The sequence below is a fragment of the Cnephaeus nilssonii genome (genome assembly GCF_951640355.1).
Source record: "Cnephaeus nilssonii genome assembly, chromosome: 6".
NCBI classification, from domain to species: Eukaryota; Metazoa; Chordata; class Mammalia; order Chiroptera; family Vespertilionidae; genus Cnephaeus; species Cnephaeus nilssonii.
The window spans coordinates 16,475,257-16,498,124 of record NC_137077.1 but is presented as its reverse complement, the minus strand read 5'-3'; the positions used below and the strand labels follow the sequence as shown (position 1 = coordinate 16,498,124).

The window sequence follows — 22,868 nt, the reverse complement described above, 5'->3', positions numbered from 1 at the left end:
TCCAGACTCTAAAATAGAGCTCAAGCTTGAGAAGAGAGAACCACTAAAGGGCAGAGCAAAGACTCCAGTAATACTCAAGCAAAGAAGAGTTGAGCACAATCAGGTATCTTTAGTTTTGTGATCACTGTATTCAGGTATAAGTAGTTTCCAGGCCTGTGTCCTAGTCTTTGGTTAATAGTTGACACCCATATTCCATCACACTAAATATTGTTCATTCATTGTTCATTAAATGGTATCAGAAATCTAAATTTTGTTTTGTCAGTAGTGTACCTGTGTTTACTGCAAAAGTGTGTTTAATGTCTCATTTGTGTTTGATTCTGTGCTAAGCATGGTTCAAAGCCAGTCATATTGCTTTTGAAAAAAATTTTTTTTTTAGTTATTGCCGTATCTTTTTAACTTTTTATTTTTCAATTACAGTTGGCATTCAATATTATATTAGTTTCCTGTGTGCAGCATAGTGGTTAAACATTTATGTAATTTACAAAGTGATCCTTTCAATAAGTCTAGTACCCACCTGGCACCATACATAGTTATAATATTATCAACTATAATTGCCTACCTATGCTGCACTTTACATCCCTGTGACTATTTTGTAACTACCAGTTTGTACTTCTTAATCCCCTGAACTCTTTCACCCGGTCCCTCAAGCTCTCTCTCATCTGGCATCCATCAGTTCTCTGCATCTGTGAGTCTGATTCTGTTTTGTCTTTTGTTTTTTAGGTTCCACCTGTAAGTGAAATTATATGGTATTTGTCTAAAAGAAGGTGGACATGCCCTAGCTGGTTTGGCTCAGTGGATAGAGCATTGGCCTGTGGACTGAAAGGTCCTGGGTTCGATTCTGATCAAGGGCACATGCCTGGGTTGCGGGCTCAATCCCCAGTAACCTGGCATGCAGGAGGCAGCCAGTCAATGATTCTCTCTCATCATTGATGTTTCCATCTCTCTCTCCCTCTCCCTTCCTCCCTGAAATCAATATAAATATATTTAAACAAAATAAAATAAAAGAAGGTGGACATGCCTAAGTAATTCTGATATTTCTTTAAAAGGCAGGGGAATGGTTTTATATTTGTGTCTTTGTCTCTAGATTTCTTTAAATTGATTTCAGAGAGGAAGGGAGAGGGAGAGAGAAACATAAATGGTGAGAGTCATTGATTGGGTGCCTCCTGCACAACCCCCAATGGGATCAAGCCTGCAACTTGGGCATATGCCCTGACCAGGAATCGAACCGTAACCTCCTGGTTCACAGGTCTACATTCAACCACTGAGCCACGCTGGCTGGGCTGTGTCTAGATTTCTGGCTTTGCTTTTACTTTTGCCTGTCTTCTGTGGCTTTTCCTTCAACTCTGAACTTAGTCTGGTCCTAAGACCACACTTTTCTTGTTTTAGATGAAAATTTACCTTTTTTATTGTTGGTGAGGCAAGATGCACTTAGTGTAGAAACTAGGAAAATCTGGTGAAGGACACTGAAATAGACAAGCATGGATAATTTTGACCCAGAGTATATAGAGCTAGCAAGAATGTGTGACTGGTCAGATAACAAGGAAAAAGGAAGGGGGAAGGATGATATTAAAGATGGTTTAAAGGGTAATTGTTTCTGTTGGGGAAGCTAAACTGAAGGACAGGATAAATAAAGGAGAGAAGATTTAGGAGACGACAGGCAGAATTAGACAGTGGCCTTAAATAACAAAATTTAAAATGTAGAAGAGGGAAGAGTTTAATGACTTCAGTCACAGAGCCTCAACAGTTGTCAACATTTTTTTAAATATATTTTATTGATTTTTTTACAGAGAGGAAGGGAGAGGGATAGAGAGTTAGAAATATCAATGAGAGAGAAACATCGATCAGCTGCCTCCTGCACACCTCCTACTGGGGATGTGCTCACAACCAAGGTACATGCCCTTGACCGGAATCGAACCTGGGACCCTTTAGTCCACAGGCCGACGCTCTATCCATTGAGCCAAACTGGTTTTGGCCAGTTGTCAACATTTTATCAGTTTTATTTCATTTTCACATGTGATCTAGCTTAATTCTTTGGTTTTATTTTGCTTTTCACTGGAGTACATGAAAGCAAATCTCTGACATATCATTTCACACATTAAAATTTTGGTATATGTCTCAAACATAGCTGTTTTTATACACACACAATGCCATTATCACACCTAAAAATTATTTTTCATATCTACTCTGTTCAAATTCTTTCCGTTTCAGAAATGTCTCATGATTATTCAAATCAGGATCCAAACAAATTCCACATATTATTTGTGGGTTTTTTTTAATCTCACATCTGTGGCTACTTCCCCTCCCTCCATTTATTTGGTTAAGAAACCACGTTGGTTTGCTATACAAAATTCCTCATATTCTGGATTTGGCAATTGTTTCTTCAAGTGTCATTTAATTTGTTCTTCTGTACTCTGTATTTCCTGTAGTCTGGGAGTTAGAGATTTATAGTGGAGCAATGCAATTGACCTTTCTGTGATGACAGAAATGTTTTGTATCTGCTGTCCATTATGGTAGCCCTGAGCCATATGTAGGTATTGAATACTTGGAATGTGACTAATGTGGCTGAGAAACTACTTTATAAACTTAAATTTAAATTGCCACATGTGGTTAGTAACTGATGTATTGGACAGCACAGATTATAGAGTTGATTAGATTCAGGTTCAGTTTCTTTGACAAGAACATTTCATAAATGGTGTTGTAGCCTTCATATTCCATCGTTTCACATGATGTCCTTTGGTTATGCTAAAATTAGTAATGGGTTCAAATGTTAAAAGCCTAATCCATTCATTATAAAGTTTTGTATCACCCTTTTATTTAATGGTTTTGACAGCCACTTATGATTATTGCCCAGATCCATTATTTCATTTGCGGTTGTAAGATGGTTTCTCTCATTCTCTCATTCCTTTACCTCTATAACTGGAATTTTTATAAAGAATTTTCTTCCCTGATGAACTGCTTACTTATCTTAAAATAAAACTCATATAGGAGTGCCAGAATAAATGTTTAATTCTTGTCTTTTATTTTCTACTTTTCAAATCAAAGTGCCCTAGTTACTTTGAAAAGTGATCAATAGGTATCTTTTAATAGTATGGTATTTTTTTAAATATGTTTTTATTGATTTGGGAGAGAGAAATATCAATCAGCTGCCTCCGAACACCCCTTACGGGGATTGAGCCCCACCCAGGAATCGAACTGATTACCCTCTCGATGAATGGGACAACACTCAAACAACCGAGCCACACTGGCCTGGACAATAGTATGGTTTTATATATTTTATGATCAATTGCAGTCATTCTTTTTTCATGTTCAAATTGTGCCATCTTTAGCTATTGGGGATTACTAAGTTGGATCCTGTTTTTTGTTTGTTTGTTTGTTATGTATTTTATTGCTTTTTTACAGAGAGGAAGGGAGAGGGATAGAAAGTTAGAAACATCAATCAGCTGCCTCCTGCACACCTCCTACTGGGGATGTGCCCACAACCAAGGCACATGCCCTTGACCCGAATCGAACCCGGGACCCTTCAGTCCACAGGCCGACGCTCTATCCAATGAGCCAAACCCGTTAGGGCCTGTTTCTTTTTATTGACCTTGTTTGTCTTTGATATTTTCTTGTTTTCTGGCACAGTAAGATGACCCATGCTCATATATGTTTCCTGCCTCTTATCATATCAGCCATTTTTTTAAAGAACTCTAATCTTTTTCATAGAAAATATTATTTGGAGACTACTTACAATCTGCATGCTGTAACAATCACATTAACTACTAATTTTACATAGCAGTGAGTTTCTTTTTAATTAATATTACTTAGTCCATCTTCCTAAATAGTTATAACACTGAATTATAATTTTATAATTTTTTAAATTCTATTTTCTCAAAGTCACTTGTGTATAGTGGATTCTGGTAGAAAAATTCTTTTTAATTTTCAGAATATCTTTTCTGGTTGTATTAGTTTTCTGTGAAGATGACTGGTTCTAAATTAGATAATGATAGTCAAGAATAAAACTGATTAATAGTCCTCAAACAAAGATTTTAATAAACCTGAACAAAGGAAAGTGTAAATAATTTATAGAGAAAAGTATCCATCCCACCCCTTTTCCCAGCTATTCCCACAGATAACAAATATGTTTCATGTGTTTCCTTTCATAGAAGAAAATAATCGTTAAATGGTACTTGGCCCCTTTTTATTAACCATAATAGTTTTAATAGATGTTTTATAAGAATTTTTGATGAAGGGATTATTTTAGTTATTTATTAAAAATAAAACATAACATGGGAAGTCCTGGAATTTGGTAGCTAACTAATTTTAAGGAAAAAGACATTGTCTCCCCAAGCCCCCTGCCTTCATGGATATAGGTAAAATGTTTGATCTTTATATTGTATCAGTTGCATAAATGGTAAATATCACACCTTTCAAGCAATGTAGTTTTATATTCATTGAAGAATTTTAAAATACTGAGTTTGATAATACCAGATAGACTATTTTACCTAGACTATCCTACCTAATAAAATAGTAATATGCAAATTGACCGCACCTTCGCTATGTCAAGCCACACCCACCAGCCAAAGCCACGCCCACCGGCCAATCAGGGTGAGTATGCAAAATACCCAACAAAGATGGTGGTTAATTTGCATACGCTGAGGGAGGGAGGAGTGAAGACTGAAGACAACTTAGAAGGAAGAGGGAGGAAAAGCTGAAAGCAAGGTGGCTGCCAGAGGGAAAGCCCAGGTGGGGCGGAGCGAGGCGGGTGGCAGCGGTGCGCGGGTGCAGGCGCGGCAGTAGCAGCGCACGCGGCCGCAGCGGCCGCTTGCAGGATTCTTCCTGCAAATGGGCTACTAGTTTTAAACTAAAATATTTTTAAAATACTTCTAATTGTTTATATTGACATTGATTTTTTTTTTAAATTTACAGTCTTAACCATTTTTTTAATTCGTTGTGTTTTTTTAAAAAAATATACTTCATTGATTTTTTACAGAGAGGAAGGGAGAGGGGTAGAGAGTTAGAAACATGGATGAGAGAGAAACATTGATCATCTGCTTCCTGCACACCCCCTATTGGGGATGTGCCCGCAACCAAGGTACATGCCCTTGATCGGAATCGAAGCTGGGACCTTTCAGTCTGCAGGCCAATGCTCTTTCCATGGAGCCAAACCGGTTAGGGCTGGCATTGATTATTAAAGAGGAAGCAATGAGGTGCATCATAAATCAGTTATATTATCTTAAACAAGTTCTTATCTCTGGCTGCACATTAGAATCCCTTTAGGAGTTATAAAAATTTAGTATGTATAGGCCCTTCTAATTCTGACTTGATTGGTCTAAGGTAGGGTTGGTTAGGGTAGTTTTTTTATATGGATACTAGAGGCCCAGTGCATGAAATTCGTGCACAGGTAGGGTCCCTAAGTCCTGCCACGGGGTGATGGGGGGGTTGGGCACTGGCACCCATCTTGGCTGGCCTTGGGCCTGTGGGCTGGGAGCAGCTCCTGCATTGAGCGTCTGCCCCCTGATGGTCATTCCACTGGTCATTTTGCTGTTTAGTCGATTTGCATATTAGGCTTTTATTATATAGGATGTTTTTTAAAAAGCTCCCAGATGATACTGTGCTGCAAGGATTGAAACTATTGTTTCCTTCTATTCAAATAATCAGGAACTTAACTATTAGTAAGCATTTATTATATGTATATGTAATTTGTTCACAGATTTTTCTTTTAACTAACATTAAGTTTGCATTCAGCCCTGACCAGTTTTGCTCAGTGGATAGAGCGTCGGCCTGCGGACTGAAGGGTCCCAGGTTTGATTCCGTTCAAGGGCATGTACCTTGGTTGTGGACACATCCCCAGTAGGGGGTGTGCAGGAGGCAGCTGATCGATGTTTCTCGCTCTCTATCCCTCTCCCTTCCTCTCTGTAAAAAAAATCAATAAAATATATTAAAAAAATAAAATGGACTTAAAAAAAAAAGAAAGAAATATGGAGAGGAGGAGGTGGCAGACTGCTCTGTTAAAAAAAAAAAAGTTTGCATTCAGCAAAAATTTCCTAATTGAGAGCAGGAAAAAGGACTCAGAGGTTCAGATTGTGAGTCAAAGGGAAACTACAAAATCCAATGAGATTGTCAATATCTTGTGGGGTTTGGTACTAATACTTCCAACCAAATAAGCGTATTTATCCTTGTCCCAGGATAAGAGTAAAATGTATTCACCTTTGCCGAAACCAGTTTGGCTCAGTGGATAGAGCGTCGGCCTGCGGACTCAAGGGTCCCAGGTTCGATTCCGGTCAAGGGCATGTACCTTGGTTGCAGGCACATCCCCAGTAGGGAGTGTGCAAGAGGCAGCTGATCGATGTTTCTAACTCTCTATCCCTCTCTCTTCCTCTGTGTAAAAAATCAATAAAATATATATATTTTTTAAAATGTATTCACCTTTAAAATTAACCGACATTGACTCAAATATAAAAAAAACACCCTTTATCTAGATAAAATGTTAGCTTGAAAGCAAAAGTGACCATATATGCGCACTCTAATATGCTAATCATGGATGGCTATTTTCTAGTTAAAAGAATTTTAAAGGATCATCTGGTTACAGTGGCTTTAACATTGAATAGCTTGATGCTTGAGTGCAGAATCTCAAGTCCCATACCTGGGCTGCTGCATCAGAATCTGCATTTTAACAAAAGTTTCAGTTGGTTGAAACACACAGTACAGTTTGAGAAGCACTAGTCTAATGGCTTTCAAGCTATTTTATAAGGACTGATAACTTATTTTTTAAATGAGGGAAAATTACTCAGCTTTTCAAGGAAGAAATGAATCATGGATTGGAAGGTAAAACAATAGTGTGTCACTGTTATCTTTCTGTATTGAGGAGTGGATAGCACTGAAGGAGGTTTTGGCTGTGACAGGTTAGGTGTGCATATTCATGAAAGAGATGACACCAAGTTTTCGTTGCTATTTAATTTTAATGTCTTTAAGAAGAGTTTGACACCTGGGCATTTTTAAGTTCAGATAGCTGTGTATGGATTATAATTTAAGCTGATTCTATTTAATAGTTTAATAGTCCTAACCACAGGAAACGAATAATGTTTAACAATTATAAAATTTGTGTTTTGTTTTAAAAGGATTCTTACTTGTAACAAATTACTTTTTTATAAGGCAAAGAAAGTCTTTCATGCTCAGCCTGTTTGTTGATTAGACGGTCAGAGATGCAGCTGCAATGCTAGAGGCAAATAGCACACAGCAGTCACAAAAGGAGTCAGTGATGAATTGATGCACTTTTTCTCCCCTTGTTTCTATTACAATTTGTGAGCTTCTGTAGTTGGACTCTTGAATGTTATTTTACCATATGTTAAGTGTTTTCTGATACCTACATATCAGTTCAGTCAATACATACAGAAATATATTGAGGGCATAGCATTGTTTGCAAATGCTGGCATTTGGAGAGTTTTCATGGCTTGTCTGTGCTAATATGGCCATTATTAAGGTGTTTGATGTTAGAATATGACTTTTTAATGTGTCGATGTTGATTAGAGCTATTCTCAAGCTGGAATAACTGAGACTGAATGGACAAGTGGATCTTCAAAAGGCGGACCTCTGCAGGCATTAACTAGGGAATCCACAAGAGGGTCGAGAAGAACTCCGAGGAAAAGGGTGATGCAAGGCTTATTGCTTAGAATTGTGTTTTCAGATTGGTAGGGTTTTAGTGATTATTTTATATTTATTGTTTTTGTTTTGTTTTCAAACTAACAGGTGGATACTTCAGAACATTTTCGTATAGATGGTGCAATAATTTCAGAGAGTACTCCCATAGCTGAAACTATAATGGCTTCAAGCAACGAAACCTTAGTAAATATGTTTCATAAACTATACAAGTTGTATTCTTTGTAAATTACCCTTTAATTAGAATTGGGGAGGTGGTGAATTTTGGCAACTATCAAACTTACATGTTATTAAACATAAGTTAAACTTATTCCCCACATAATTCTAAATTTAAAATTTTTTCCATATAGCCAATTTACATATGTATAAATTTAATTCATTGAGCAAGAATCCAAAGAATTAAAAGGATACTTTTGCTAAAATATTTAAAGCATGATAAGGCTTCATATGTGAGAACCACTGAATATGTTCATTTCTGGGTCCTTTTGCCTAAATTTTTATTAAGGGAAAGTTCAAATAATATAGAAATAAAATATCTTTTTCTTTTTTTCACATGTCTTTGTTATGTTTGGATAATTCTGAGTCTGAATAATTTGAATCTTGGCAGGTTGTCAATAGGGTGACTGGAAATTTCAAGCATGCAGCTCCTATTCTGCCAATCACTGAATTCTCAGACATACCCAGAAGAACACCAAAGAAACCATTGACAAGAGCTGAAGTAAATGAATAAAATTTAGATAGATGTTATCATTGATCTTTTAAAGAGGAAATACTTATATTTGTTTTTTGAAGTGGGAGGGAGCAGAGCTTTATTGGGTGGGATTGTGTGAGTGTGAGTGTGTGTGTGTGCGCGCGCGCATGCGCGCACATATATTTTAAAGACATACTTCGGCTAGTGACAATAAAAAGTAACCAATGTAATATGATGTGCTAATACTATCCTCTTGCTACTACTGTGTGCCTCTTAAGTTCCAGTTTTCAAAGGAGTGGTCATTTGTGTGCTGCTTATAACATGTTCTCTTTGTTATGGATGAGAGTTGAAAGTATAACTGGGCAGTAGGGGAGGCTATACTATCTTTTCACTTAAAGGTCAAATAATGGGACTTTAAAATGATTTTGTATGATGCTTCATTTGATTAACTTCTGTATAATTAAGCTTTAAAGTGCTAACTGCATGATGCATTATAGGTTTAATGAATTTTTGCCAAAGGTTATTTTGATTGGGGCATAAAGGCAAACGAAACAATCAGGCTGTTAAATATATATATATATCTTACTTTTTTTTAAGTTAGGAAGATTAGGTTGACTGCTTTAAAACACATACTAAAATTTGTTTAAGGTCCATATTAATTTGATTTCTTCTATGTTTGATCATTTATTTTATTACCAAGTATTTCTTTAAATATGTTTTTTTTTTTTTGTATTTTTTTTTTTAAGAACGAGGAAGGGAGAGACAAACATTGATGAGAAAGAAACATTGATTAGCTGCCTCCTACAGGGGCCCTACTGGGGATTGAGCCTCAAAACCCTGGCATGTGCCCTGACCAGGAATCAAACTGGCAACCTCTAGGTTCATTGGACTACGCTCAACCAACTGAGCCACTCCAGTCAGGTTTATTACAAAGTTTTTAATGGAGGAAAAAACAATGTTAATGAAAAGCATGGGAAATCCAGTGGGGGAACTTACACTGCCATATTAGCTGCACTGAATTTTTGTTTATTTTACTTTAATTTTTAATGTATGGCTATTCCTCTCCCCCCCCCCCCCCAAATTATCACATTAACATCTTAAATTTGAAGAAATTTGGAAATGTGTGGATACTTAGGTGATAATGAATTTAGAAATGGCAGTTAAAAGCTAGGATAGATTTAAATGCATTCTCTTCTCTGAAACTTCGATTTAAAATATATTTTCATTGTTGCACGTTTACACTAATTTTTAACTTTGGTTGTTTGTTTCTTATTAGGTGGGAGAAAAAACAGAGGAAAGAAGAATAGAAAGGGATATTCTTAAGGAAATGTTTCCCTTTGAAGCATCTACACCAACAGGAATTAGGTATTCAGATATATTGAAACAACTACTAGTGGGTTCTTTGGGGGTGTTTTTATTTATTCACTTATTTATCCCCACGTTTATTTAGATATAATGGACACATAAAATTATATATTTAGGGTATACAACATAATTATTTAATACACATAAATAAGAATTTTAATTTTTCATTCTTCACAAAAAGTTAACTATACTTGTGTTCTCAGAATTAAACTGTTCTTTTGGGAGCAGTTTAATTCTCTAAGCTATCAGTTCATATTCTGGAAAATTGAGTCCGTTTCAAAATTAACTTTGTTAAACTGAAGGATTGTAAAGAAATAATTTACCTACTATTTAATTTCTATTTTTAAATTCAAATGGAAACCTAGTAAGAAGGAAATCATTGTTTTCACTGAGAGATTCTGTTTTCTGATCGAAAAGATTATATTTAGATATCTGTTGAATTGTTTCCTGACTGAAGGAATCACAACCAAACTACTACGTTCTTTCTTTCCTGTTATCTCCTAAATATATTTGCTCTGAAAAGACTTTAAGAAGGCAAGTTTAGTGAATATTTATCAATGTTCTGAATATTATTTTTTAATAAAAGATAATGCAATTTTTAAAATGGAAAATGTATAGAAGTTTTAAGTAGCTTGACCTCGCTGTTTTTATGTGACAGTTACCTACTGTTAACTCAAGGAATGTGTTTGGAATAAGGAGTGGTCATGATATTATATATTATGTAACTCATGACTTTATCTAAAATCTATTTTTTTCTTTGTCCTTTTATTCCCAACAGTGCTAGTTGTCGCAGACCAATCAAAGGGGCTGCAGGGCGGCCATTAGAATTCAGTGATTTCAGGATGGAGGAATCTTTTTCATCAAAATATATTCCTAAGTATATTCCTTTGGCAGATGTCAAGCCAGAAAAGACAAAAAAAGGACACTCCATTCCCATGTGGATAAAAATTTTGCTATTTGTTGTTGTGGCTGTTTTTTTGTTTTTGGTCTATCAAGCGATGGAAACCAACCAAGTAAATCCATTCTCTGGTTTTTATCTTAGCAACTCTAAAAGTCTCAAGTGAATGATATCTCTTTGGCACACCCATCTTGGTCTCCTATTTTTATTAACTGTATAAAAAAACATTTGTGTATACTTCCTGACGCAAGAGCTAAATATAATGTGATTTCACCCCAATAAATATAGTATTCCATTGAAAAGTAAGCAATATATAAATGGACTTCATTTAAATGTTTTGGACTTTGGACTAGTAGGAGATCACTTTGTGCCATACAAATAATCTTTTTTAGCTCTGGAACTTTTTTGTAGACTTTATTTTTTTAATGTGGGCATCTTATTTCATTTTTGAGAAAAATGTACATTGTTTCTGTGTTTCAAGAAGGGCGAAATGTATAATGTGAAGCTACACATTTAAATACTTTGAATTCTTACAGAAAAGATTTAAGAATTATTCTCTACTGAATAAAAACTTTAGAGATATGTGAAACATGAAATTTGGTAAGAGAAAAAGTAACTTGGAGTTGTACTTTTTGTAACAGCAACAAAGTTTAATGGTGTTTATGGGGAAAAGTACAGCAATAATCTCTTCTGTAACTTTTATTACTAGTAATGCTATTAGTGTAGCCCTGTTGTACTCACTTTTTAAAAAATTTCTAGTATCATGAATGTCCTACTTCAGTAAGACCCATTTAAATACAGTTGAATTTTAGCAGTAATCTTTTAGTGCTAAAGATTCTTATATGTATATGTTTTAGAAAACTTAACTGGCTATCCATGTTTTTAAAAGCTGTTTAGCTAGCTAGAAGGCTATAATTGGGAACCTGTATTTTTTATTTACAGCTAAAAATATTGTCAATCCAGTTTGCTACCAAATATTTTTTAGATAAATAAGTGTGTGTCTGTTTATAAGTTGGAAACTTTACACACTGGTCTTTGTTTCCATTTGAATTCCTTATTGCATTGTCTTCTGTTACTAAAAACAAATTTTGCCAAGTTTTTTTTTGCCGTTTCCCAACATAATTTGATTTTAAAGTGCAGAAAGTATTAGCTTTCAAAATTACATAAACTTTTCTTAGATACATAGTAGTTACAATACATGAATTTGTGAACTCTGAATATGAGGTGGGCATTATGATTTTTGTGTACTCTTGAAGTGGTTAACTTTATCTTTGTGGTTGATGTATTTTTTTTAGCTAAAACTTACCTCATGTATAACTTGGTTAATTGAAATTTCAACAGAATCAAGTAAAACAAAAATCTTAAACTTACTCATTTGAGTTACTAATTTTACAATCTTTGACCATAAGCACACTAAAAATGTAAGTTATTTTTAAATGCCATCTGAAATAAATATAAAATACTTTTGCAAAAGGGAAAATGCTGAAGGTGTATATTTAGACCAGCAAACAATTTTTATTTGAATTAGCCCTTTTCCTGATATTTAGCTTTTAGATATTTTGTAGACATTTTTCACTTGGCAGTTTATCAGGAACATTTATAGGCCTGAGGGAGTGAGAAACATACAGGTCAGAAATGCTTGCCTCTTTGAGTAAAAGTGTTCCTTAGAGATGAGCCACACAGGGGGCACGTTTTACTCAGCTTTTCTGTGTAAGGTAACAGCAGTCTACTTTCACTTTCTTTGTTTTTAAACTTTCCCATTTTGTTTTCAATCTTTTGTTTATAATTAGAAATTGTGAGGAGCTGCATTTACTGTTTAAAAATGTGGGATGATAAATCAGACTTAATATGTATGTAAGGTCAATTTTCTAATAGGAAAGGTGTGGTCCAAAATAGCAAAAGTAGGACCAGGTAAAAGTCCCCCCCCCGCCCCAATGTGTATTTGGTCTTTTGTGTGTGTCTGTTTTACTCCACTAGAATTAATGTGTTCTTGATGTAAATGCAAAGCATTTCTTCCCGATTAAACTGTAGATGTAGACTTTACAATATAATTCAACAATAAAAAAATAGTTAACCTCTAGTTTTGTCATTGCAATAAATGCTTTTTAGATTGCACAAATTGCAAAATGTCCTGATAACATTTCTTACGTGATATTTATGGATTGTTGCATTTTAGTTCTCATTTTCAGTAAGCTCCTTTATGTTTTGTTCTAATCGTAGTAATCGGATCCTTATTTATTCATAGGTAAGTAGTGTGTAGCCATTATGTGTACTTGGAGGAAGACAGGGAAGCTTACAGAGGCACCTCTCTCTCTACAATGTAGAAACTACTACTTTTCAGTCATCTTCCCCCACCCTTTCCCAGCTTTATTGTCTTAGTACTTTTCTGAAGCACTCATGACAGTTAGTCTTGCTTTGAGACTAAGCAAAGATGTTATGGTATATTTATCATGGAGCTGTGTTCACAAGGATCAAAGTGCCTGTATCTTCTTCATTCATGTGTTCCCCAAAGGTGATTTTATTTAAATTGTCAATTCTCATAGTAATATATATACTATAATTAGAAAGAAAACAGCATCAAAGGCTTAAAATTAGAAGTAAACTTTAAAAATCCCTAGAGGTTTGGAACTTAGAAGGACCACCGAAGTCATACAAAGAACAAGGCTAAATAGAACTGGGGTAGAAAATGAATGAACATGGACAGCATGGTCTTTTAGATCCCCTTATTTCCCAGCTGTGCAAACTTGGGCAAGTTTCTTAACCCCTCAGAGCATCATTCTCTCCTCATTTGTAATAAGAAAATACCTACGTCAGCCCTAGCTGGTTTAGCTTAGTGGATAGAGCGTCGGCCTGTGGACTGAAGGGTCCTGGGTTCAATTCCAGTCGGGCACATGCCTGAGTTGCAGACTTGATCCCAACCATTGGAATTGGGGGTAACTTGGATGCATGAGGCAGCTGATCAATGATTCTCATCATTGATGTTTCTATCTCCCTTCCTCTCTGAAAACAATACAAATATACTTAAAAATAAAGAAAATACCTGCTTCATAGGATTATCTTGAGGATTAAGCAAGTCAATACATATCAAGTGCATAGAACAAGACCATTCTGTGGCTGATGCTACCCAATGAGCAAAGCTGGCTAAGGCAAAGCATCTACTTTCTTAACCCCAGGGAGACTTCCTAGGAACCGCAAAGGGAATCAGGAGTAAAGCTGTGGATGGGGGCGGCATGGGGTCAGCTAGAGCTAGTGTGGGGGCACCAGGAGGAGCCATCCTACACCGCCTGCTTCCCTTCCAGGCCTGTAGCCATGAGCAAACAGCATCCAAGTTGCCCCCAATTCCAATGGTTGCAATTCCTGGTCCCCAATTAAGAAGTGAACTCAAGGAGCTGGAGCTAAGATTACCAGGGCCATTACAGCCTTGGGATGGGAGTACCCCTGCCTCACCAGAAGTACCACCAGGCAGGTGAACGAGATGAGGTGTAAAGCACCGCAGGTCAACTGGCCACCAGAGGCCAAAGGTTTGGCTAGTGGGGGACCAAGGACAGGAGGCAATCCTAGTGTGAGACTGGTCTGCAGTGAGGACCCTTTAGCTCCACGAGGCAGCTCACAAAGTGGCATTTGCATTTCTGAACCAAAGATTAAGATAAAGGTTTTGACAAAAATAGTTTTTTTATTTGTGAATGTATTTGGGATGTCCTAAAGAGGTTTAAGAAATCATAATGTATTTTTATGTGAATCAGTTCTATTACAAAAATAAAATTTTGAGAAATCAGAAAAAAGCTCTTCACTTGGGAACTCGTTCAACACGTGTGCTGTCGTTCCTCTGTGGCACTTGCTGGACCTGGGTCTTGGGGGCGGGGCTTTCCTACATTACCTTTCAGGGGCTAGGACACAGGTGAACAAGAACAACACTTTTATTTCAGAAGACACTGGGAGCCATGAAGAAAACAGGCTTAGGTTATGTGATTAGGGAGTGATACCGGTTTTCTATTGCTATTACTTCAAGCCGAGGAGCCTACACCACAAAGTGTGATCACAGGTGAAGGGGGTCAGAAACCTGAGGCGGGCCCCAACTGGTTGCTCAGTGGTTAGAGCATTAGCCCATGCACAAAAGGGGTGTGTGCATGAGGCAACATATCGATGTGTCTCTCATGTCCCTGTTTATCTCTCCCCCCCTCCTTCCCACTCTAAAAATTAATGGAAAAAATATCCTCAGGTGAGGATTAAAGAAAATAAGAGACAATGTATTGAAAATAATGAACAGCAATTTTATCTGTCAGAGAAGGTAGTCATAAATCTGGAAAAAGGCACCCGGCTGGCGTGGCTCAGTGGTTGAGTGTTGACCAATGAACCAGGAGGTCATGGTTCGATTCCTGTCAGGGCACGTGCCCGGGTTGCGGTGTTGATCCCCAGTGTGGGATGTGCAAGAGGCAGCTGATCACTGATGTTTCTCCTTCACCCTTCCTCTCTGAAATCAATAAAAATATACTTAAAAAAAATAAAATAAATGAAGAATGAACTAAATAAGGAGAGAGGAAAGCACTTCCTTACAGTACAACAGTAATGTAGAACTGGTAGAGTTAGAAAATGACCATTTGGCAATTATCACAATAGATTAGGGCAATAATTGATAGATATGAAAATTAGTTGGTGAAAGTTTGTTGTAGTCCCAAAGCATCTCCCCACAAATTCTTTGAGAAACAGTAAGTTACAATGAGGAAACCTGACAAACCCTACCTTGATTAAGTGATCCAAGTCCAGCTCACCAGTTATAGGACAAGTCAACATCACATGCCTTTATTTTTTTAAAAATATATTTTATTGATTTTTTTCAGAGAGGAAGGGAGAGGGATAGAGAGCTGGAAACATCGATGAAAGAGAAACATCAATCAGCTGCCTCCTGCACACTCCCTACTGGGGATGTGCCCTCAACTAAGGTACAGCCCTTGACCGGAATTTAACCTGAGACCCTTGAGTTTGCAGGCCGATGCTCTATCCACTGAGCCAAACCAGTTAGGGCCACATGCCTTCTGATAGGATACTCTGAAAAGAACAAAGAATCACTTCTGTGATATTCCTGCCCTAAATGATTAAATCTAATCATGAGAAAACATCAGACAAATTCAAATTGTGTAACATTCTCTAACATATCTGTCTTCAAAAATGTGAAGGCCATGAATGACAAAGAAAGATAGAACTGTTCCAGACTGAAGAAGCTTAAAGAGACATGAATATTAAATGCAATGTGCTTCTGTCTGGATACTGGACTAGAAGAAAAATAATTCTTTTTTATTTGTTTTTAAAAGTAATTCTGTTTTGATTTGTTCTTTTTTGATATATCAATGTTCACATCCAGATTTTGTTGGTTGTGCTCTGTCTTTTAGGAAATACACACTTAAGTGTGTAGGAGTAACTAGGCATCCTGTAGATTCAGGAAAAATATGTGTATGTGCATACAAGGGTATATATGTGTGTATGTGTAATCTGTCCATAATATAAGTATATTGTATATGCGCATGTCTATATGTGTGTCTATGAAAACTGATGGGAGACAGAATGATGAAGCACATGTGGCAAAGTGTTAACAATCAAGGAATCTGAAGGGTCTATAGACATTCTGTGCACTATTCTTGCATCTTTTCTGTAAATGTAAAATTACTTCAGATTTTTAAAAAGTAAATAATACCAGAAACATAAGAAATAAAATACTGAAAAATTTCCCACAAAGATAAAAGCTAATTTCCATGGGAGTAAAGGAGACTCCTGGGAAGAGAATGAAGGGAGGCCAAAGACAGAACTTTGGAAATAGCCACAGTACCCTAAACTAGGTGTCCAAGATAAATAATTTAAAAACAGATAACCTAGCTACTATATTACTTTTAAGATTATTATACTAAAATAGACACTCATTTTTCCTACACATATTCACACAATCATATTACATTAGATGTTTTAACAGTTGAAACATGCCTATGATTTTTTTCAATTACCCTTGAATCCATTGTGTTAAGGCAATATCTCAAATGTTTCAACAATTTTTTTAAAATGTGATGTTGCCTTGTTCTTATTTTTTTATTTTTTAAAATATATTTTATTGATTTTTACAGAGAGGAAGCGAGAGGGATAGAGAGTTAGAAACATCAGTGAGAGAGAATCATTGATCGGCTGCCTCTTGCACACTCCCTACTGGGGATATGCCCGCAACCAAGGTACATGCCCTTGACTGGAATCAAAACTGGGACTCTTCAGTCCGCAGGCCGATGCTCTATCCACTGAGCCAAACTGGTTAGGGCGTTCTTATTTTTTTTAAATAATATTTCTTAGAGTGAATGGTATTCCAAAAATTTTTAAGTTGTCTAGATCAACCATTTTCAAACTGTGCTGTGGCACACTGGTGTGCTGCAAAGAATTTTTAAAACATGCAATACCTGACTAGTCAGGGGCACTGACCTCTTTTCCCTTAGATTGTCAAATAATGACAACAGCCAACACAACAATAGCTGTCTGATGTGAATGAGTTAAAAAAAATCTATTTTTTGATGTTCCACAGAATTTTTAGTAATTAGTTTATGTGTGTCACGAGATGAAAAAGGTTGAAAATCTATGGTCTGGATTCCTATTACATAGAGCAGTTTTAATATACATATATTGACAAATAGGCAATTAGGAAGGATGCTTCGATATTTTCTGAAAGATTGGACCTAATTGAGAGATTGTCTTAGAAAAACAATGACTACAAGAAGCCAATAGGACTAGGTCATGGCAAAATAAGATATAAGAAGTTCTTAATGTTTAAGACTGAAGCTTTTCCACATAACTCAGAAAGAGATTAATTCATGTAATGAATGTTATGAAAACAGGAATACATTTAAAAAAGTCAGGTTAAGTACAATTTGTTTGAAGGACAGTAGTAATACTGGACACATACTGTTCATGTGCAAAAAACACAGTATAAGGAATCCCAGTGTCCGCCAATGTATGAAGAACATATAGCAACTTAGTTCTAAGAGTAATTACATTTCCATTTACACAGACTTTAGGTGTTTATCATGTTTTTTTAAAAATAGCCCTGACCGGTGTGGCTCAGTGGATAGAGCGTCGACCTGTGGACTGAAGGGTCCCGGGTTCGATTCCGGTCAAGGGCATGTACCTTGGTTGCGGGCACATCCCCAGTAGGGAGTGTGCAGGAGGCAGCTGATGTTTCTCTCTCATCGATGTTTCTAGCTCTCTATCCCTCTCCCTTCCTCTCTGCAAAAAATCAATAAAATATATTTTTTTAAAAATAGAAAATTAGTTCCTAAGCTTCAACCCATACCACTTAACAATGAAATGAATAACAGTAATAATCTTTTTCATTTAATTCAGACATCAAATCTGATCATTCAAACACCCAGGAATGCCGAAACCGGTTTGGCTCAGTGGATAGAGCGTCAGCCTGCGGACTGAAAGGTCCCAGGTTCGATTCCGGTCAAGGGCATGTACCTTGGTTGCGGGCACATCCCCAGTAGGGGGTGTGCAAGAGGCAGCTGGTCGATGTTTCTCTCTCATCGATGTTTCTAACTCTCTATCCCTCTCTCTTCCTCACTGTAATAAATCAATAAAATATATTTAAAAAAAAAAAAAAACAAACACCCAGGAACAAGTTATGCTGACCCATAAACTGCCCTAGATAAATAAATTAGGTTGTTGACAAAATTCTAATTTTTATTTTCTCCTACTCTATCATTTAAATGAGGGATTATTTAAATATTTTTCAAAGTTGGCATTCTTAAAATCAAAATAGGAAAAATGCTGTTTCTTTTCCACAATGATTCAAGTCAGCAGAAATTATAGAAAATTTAAGTGACTGCTAGGGTTATGTAGGTTAATTGTAATTGTGTAACAGCAATGTGTAGTTTCTCAGAAGAATCAAGTCCGTCAATGTCACTACCATTTGAAGTGATTGCTCTCTAAAGCATATGTTTGATTCCCTACAGATGGTCCTTTGCAATGGGCTACCTTTCAAGTTTAGAGATATCATAGCAGAACACAAATATTTTCCTGAGGTTCCATTATGTTTGCAAATTTTAATTTCATTTAGGGCTGACTGCAATTGCCCTAAATTGTGCTCATTTGTGAGAAGGCCCCTTAATACCTACGGCAAAAATATCACACAAATGGTATGAGTTTGAACTACGACAAAACTACAGTACATTTCAGGGACATAAACAGAAACTTACAAAATCCAGGACATAAACAGAAACTTACGTGTTAGGTATCTTCTGTCCTATGTCTCTAAGGATGGACGGAACTACTTCTACTCCTTTTAAGAAGACTTAATTGCCCTGACTGGTTTGGCTCAGTGGATAGCGCATCTGCCTGTGGACTCATGGGTCCTGGGTTTGATTCCAGTCAACGGCATGTACCTTGGTTGTGGTGCAGGAGGCAGCTGATCGATGTTTCTCTCTCATCTCATCAATGTTTCTAACTCTCTATCCCTCTCCCTTCCTCTCTGTAAAAATCAATAAAATATTTTTAAAAAGAAAACTTAATTCCTTTATTTTATTTTCATTTCATTTCTTCCTAAAATGTCCAGTATGGGCCCCTCCTGGGCTCACTTCTTTTCTATAACATTTCTAGAGCCAAAGCAGCCCTGCCTAGTCTCTCTCCTTGTTGCTTCTTCTGTCCTAAGCCCTTCCTTGTTTCACTGTCCTCAGCTTTAATAAATGTACTCTCAAAATAAATAAACAATAATAACAAAAAAGCGAAGTTCCTGTATGTTCCACTCTTGGTGTACACCACAGCCTAGCACCTTGCTCTTGCACTTGCTCAAACCACATCAGCAAGGATCCTTTCTAGTAACTAAGCACTTTGTATCAATGGCAAACCAGGTAATTCAGGATACTGTCTCAGTTTACAGATAGGAAACTCGTAGCAGGCTCATTCCACCGGCTCATGTTTATCTTTGAATTCCCTAGAGCCGTGGTTGGCAAACTGCGACTCGCGAGCCACATGCGGCTCTTTGGCCCCTTGAGTGTGGCTCTTCCACAAAGTACCACGGCCTGGGTGAGTCTATTTTGAAGAAGTGGCGTTAGAAGAAGTTTAAGTTTAAAAAATTCGGCTCTCAAAAGAAATTTCAATCATTGTACTGTTGATATTTGGCTCTGTTGACTATTGAGTTTGCCACATGTGGCTCAAGTGTTCTAACGCCACATCTTCAAAATAGACTCACCCAGGCTGAAAACCGATTTCTGCGCATGGGCCACGAAGTTTCAATCGCACTGTACGTGCGTGCCCGCACATGGTATTTTGTGCAAGAGCCACACTTACGGGGCCAAAGAGCCACATGTGGCTCGCAAGCTGCGGTTTGCCGACCACTGCCCTAGAGCATTAGTTCCTAAACTTGGCTGTATATAAGAATAACCTGGGGATCTTTAAAAAATGGCAGATTCCAGGACTCCTCATCGGACTTAGTAAGTATAATCTTTTGAAGCCTGAGAACATCTGTGTTTTAAAAATTCCCCAGTGCTTTTATGAGAAACCAGATTTGGGAGCCTTTAATCTGTGATGAACAAGCCTCATTTAAAAGCTGTCAGAGTGATGGACTGTAGCCATTGAGTGACTAAAGTTGCCACACGTATGTGTACCTTCAATGTGGACTGTTTTAGGGTCTGTCACATCTAGGTAGCCACTCCTCTCTGGGCCAAACCAGATTTTATTTTAATTGAAGAAAGAAGGAAATTTCTAGATGTGAAGAAAGACTGGGTAAAATAATTCGCCATTTATCCTAGACTAGAGGCCCGGTGCACGAAATTTGTGCACTAGACGGGGGGGGGGGGTCCCCTAGCCTGGCTTGTGCACTCTCACAGTGTGGGAGCCCCACGATCAATCACCCCAAAGAGGTAGGCCCCGCCCATCCATCTGGGGCTCCTCGATGGATTGCCCCAAAGAGCTAGGCCAGAGCCGCGGGACCCGCCTCCGGGCCGCAGGGAGCAGCAGGACCCCCGGCCTCACCATGCAGAGCCACGGGACCCGCCTCCACACCACGCAAGCAGCGTCAAGCCCCCGCCCACCTGCGTGCGCCCGCTGTGCACGCAGCCTCCTAGTGATCGCTCATTACGGCATGAGGGCGTCACAACCACAGAGGCTTTCATTAATCTACACTAATAAAAGAGAAACGTGCATATTGACCATCACTCTGCTATGCCCACCAGCAATCAGGAATGAGTATGCAAATTAACCCAACAAAGATGGTGGCGGCCATGGAGCTGGAGGGAGCAGGAGGCTTGGGTTGCCCCCGGTGATGGAGGAAGCCAAGCTTATGCCCACCCTGGCCTCCATTCAAGGAGGGACTGGGTGCCTAGGTCGCTGGGGGTCATGGCCAGCCTGAAAATGGCCCTCAGCCCCTCACCCAGGCTGGCCAGGCACCCCAGTAGGTAGGGACCCCCACCATGAAGGGGGTGTGGCCAGCCTAAAAACAGCCCTCAGTCCCTCACCCAGGCTGGCCACACCCCCATGGGGTGAGGGTCCCCGCTGGGGGGCATGGCCAGCCTGCAAACAGCCATCAGCCCCTTACCCAGGCTGGCCAGGCACCCCAGCAGGACCCCCCCACCCTGAAGGGGGTGTGGCCAGCTTGAAAACAGCCCTCAGCCCCTCACCCAGGATGGCCACACACCCCCAGGGGGGACCTTCACCCCATGAGGGCGTGGCCAGCCTGCAAACCACCACAGGCCCCTCGCCCAGGCTGCCCCACACCCCAAGGGAACCCCCACCCTGATCCGGGACACCCTTCAGGGCAAACCAGCCGACCTCAACCCGTGCACCAGGCCTCTATATTAATAAAAGGGTAATATGCTGATTAGACTGGGAGACCTTCCAGGAGATCTTCTGGACATTCTTCTAGACAAAGCCATGTGGCGGGGCCGAAGTAGAGGTGGTTAGAGGCTGAGGGGAGGGCAGTTGTGGGTGATCAGGCCAGGATGGGATGGCAGCTGTGGGTTATCAGGCCGGTGGGGGGGCCATTGGGGGTGATCAGGCCGGCGGGGGTGGGTAGTTGGGGGCAAGCAGGCCAATGGGGAGTGCAGGTGGGGGCGAGCAGGCCAGCAGGGGGGGCAGTTGGGGGAGAGCATACTGGCACAGGGGGGCAGTTGGGGTGATCAGGCTGGCAGTGGGGGGCAGTTGGGGGTGAGCAGGCCGAGAGGCAGAGTGGTTAGGAGCAATCAGGCAGGCAGGCAGGTGAGTGGTTAGGATCCAGCAGTCCTGGATTGCGAGAGGGATGTTCGACTGCCAGTTTAGGCCCAATCCCTGTAAATCGGCAGTAGGACATCCTTCGAGGGGTCCCAGATTGGAGAGGGTGCAGGCCAGGCTGAGGGACACCCCCCACCGTGCACGATGCTCAGGAGCTGCCCCTGGTGGTCAGTGCTCTCCCACAGGGGTAGCACCACTCAGCCAGAAGCCAGGCTCACTGCTGGTGCACCAGGCCTCTAGTTTCCTATAAAATACGATGTTCCTGAATATTCATGTGTAACTTTCAGAGTTTCAATCCCCTGCACAAAGATGGGTGACTTTGGGAGTCTGAATGCGAGCCTCAGAGCTGGGTCTGCTTATTGGGATGCACTTTGGTAAAGGGGTTGCCCCTAATCTTACAGCCAATGTACTCTAGGCTCAACCTAGGATATTCTTCCAAAGAAAATGGGGTTGGTTTGACCTTGTAAAGCTTTCCACAATAAAATTATGGCCCCAAGGTGAAGTCCATTTTATCTATTTTAGATACAAAGAGACAAATTTCTCCTTACTCTATTTATTGAGACATGCAAAAAAAGGTAAACAAGCCCTGGCTGGTTTGGGTCAGTGGCTAGAGTTGTGCCTGTGGACTGAAGAGTCCCAGGTTCAATTCCGGTCAAGGGCACAGGCCTGGGTTGTGGGCTTGATCCCCATCAATGATTCTCTCTCATCATTGATGCTTCTCTGGGGTGTCTCTCTCTCTCTCTCTCTCTCTTCCTTCCTCTCTGAAATCAATATATTAGAAGAAAAGACAACAACTAAGTGGACGTTATTCTTTTTTTATTGAGGGCAGGTATGAAAAGGGACTTTAGTCTCCTTTCCATAATTTATTATATCCCTCTATTACATAGCTGTGGTAGGAATTATTTAAAGATTTTCTTGTAAAAAAAAAAAAGATTTTCTTGTGATTCTCCATGAAAGGGATAATCCTAAATGCAAACTTGACCTCTAGTTCTAAGTTTACAAATGCTTGTTGGAAAGTTCCACTTGGATGTTCTATCTTTCTAGCAT

General features: G+C 38.9%; 1 protein-coding gene across 3 annotated transcripts in view; it reads left to right on the top strand.

The window, feature by feature from the left end:
- The window catches only part of TMPO (thymopoietin), a 34,978-nt gene extending 22,308 nt beyond the window's left edge, over positions 1-12,670 (top strand). The window contains exons 4-9 of one of the 3 annotated variants that reach the window (XM_079773394.1): positions 6-103; positions 7,510-7,629; positions 7,729-7,824; positions 8,246-8,356; positions 9,606-9,694; positions 10,473-12,670. In XM_079773394.1, coding sequence (XP_079629520.1) covers positions 6-103; positions 7,510-7,629; positions 7,729-7,824; positions 8,246-8,356; positions 9,606-9,694; positions 10,473-10,758 — 800 coding nt within the window. In that variant the 3' untranslated portion in view covers positions 10,759-12,670. The remainder of the gene's footprint in view (positions 1-5; positions 104-7,509; positions 7,630-7,728; positions 7,825-8,245; positions 8,357-9,605; positions 9,695-10,472) is intronic. The other 2 variants (XM_079773395.1, XM_079773396.1) reach the window with 2 other exon arrangements.
- The last annotated feature ends 10,198 nt before the right edge of the window (positions 12,671-22,868 follow it).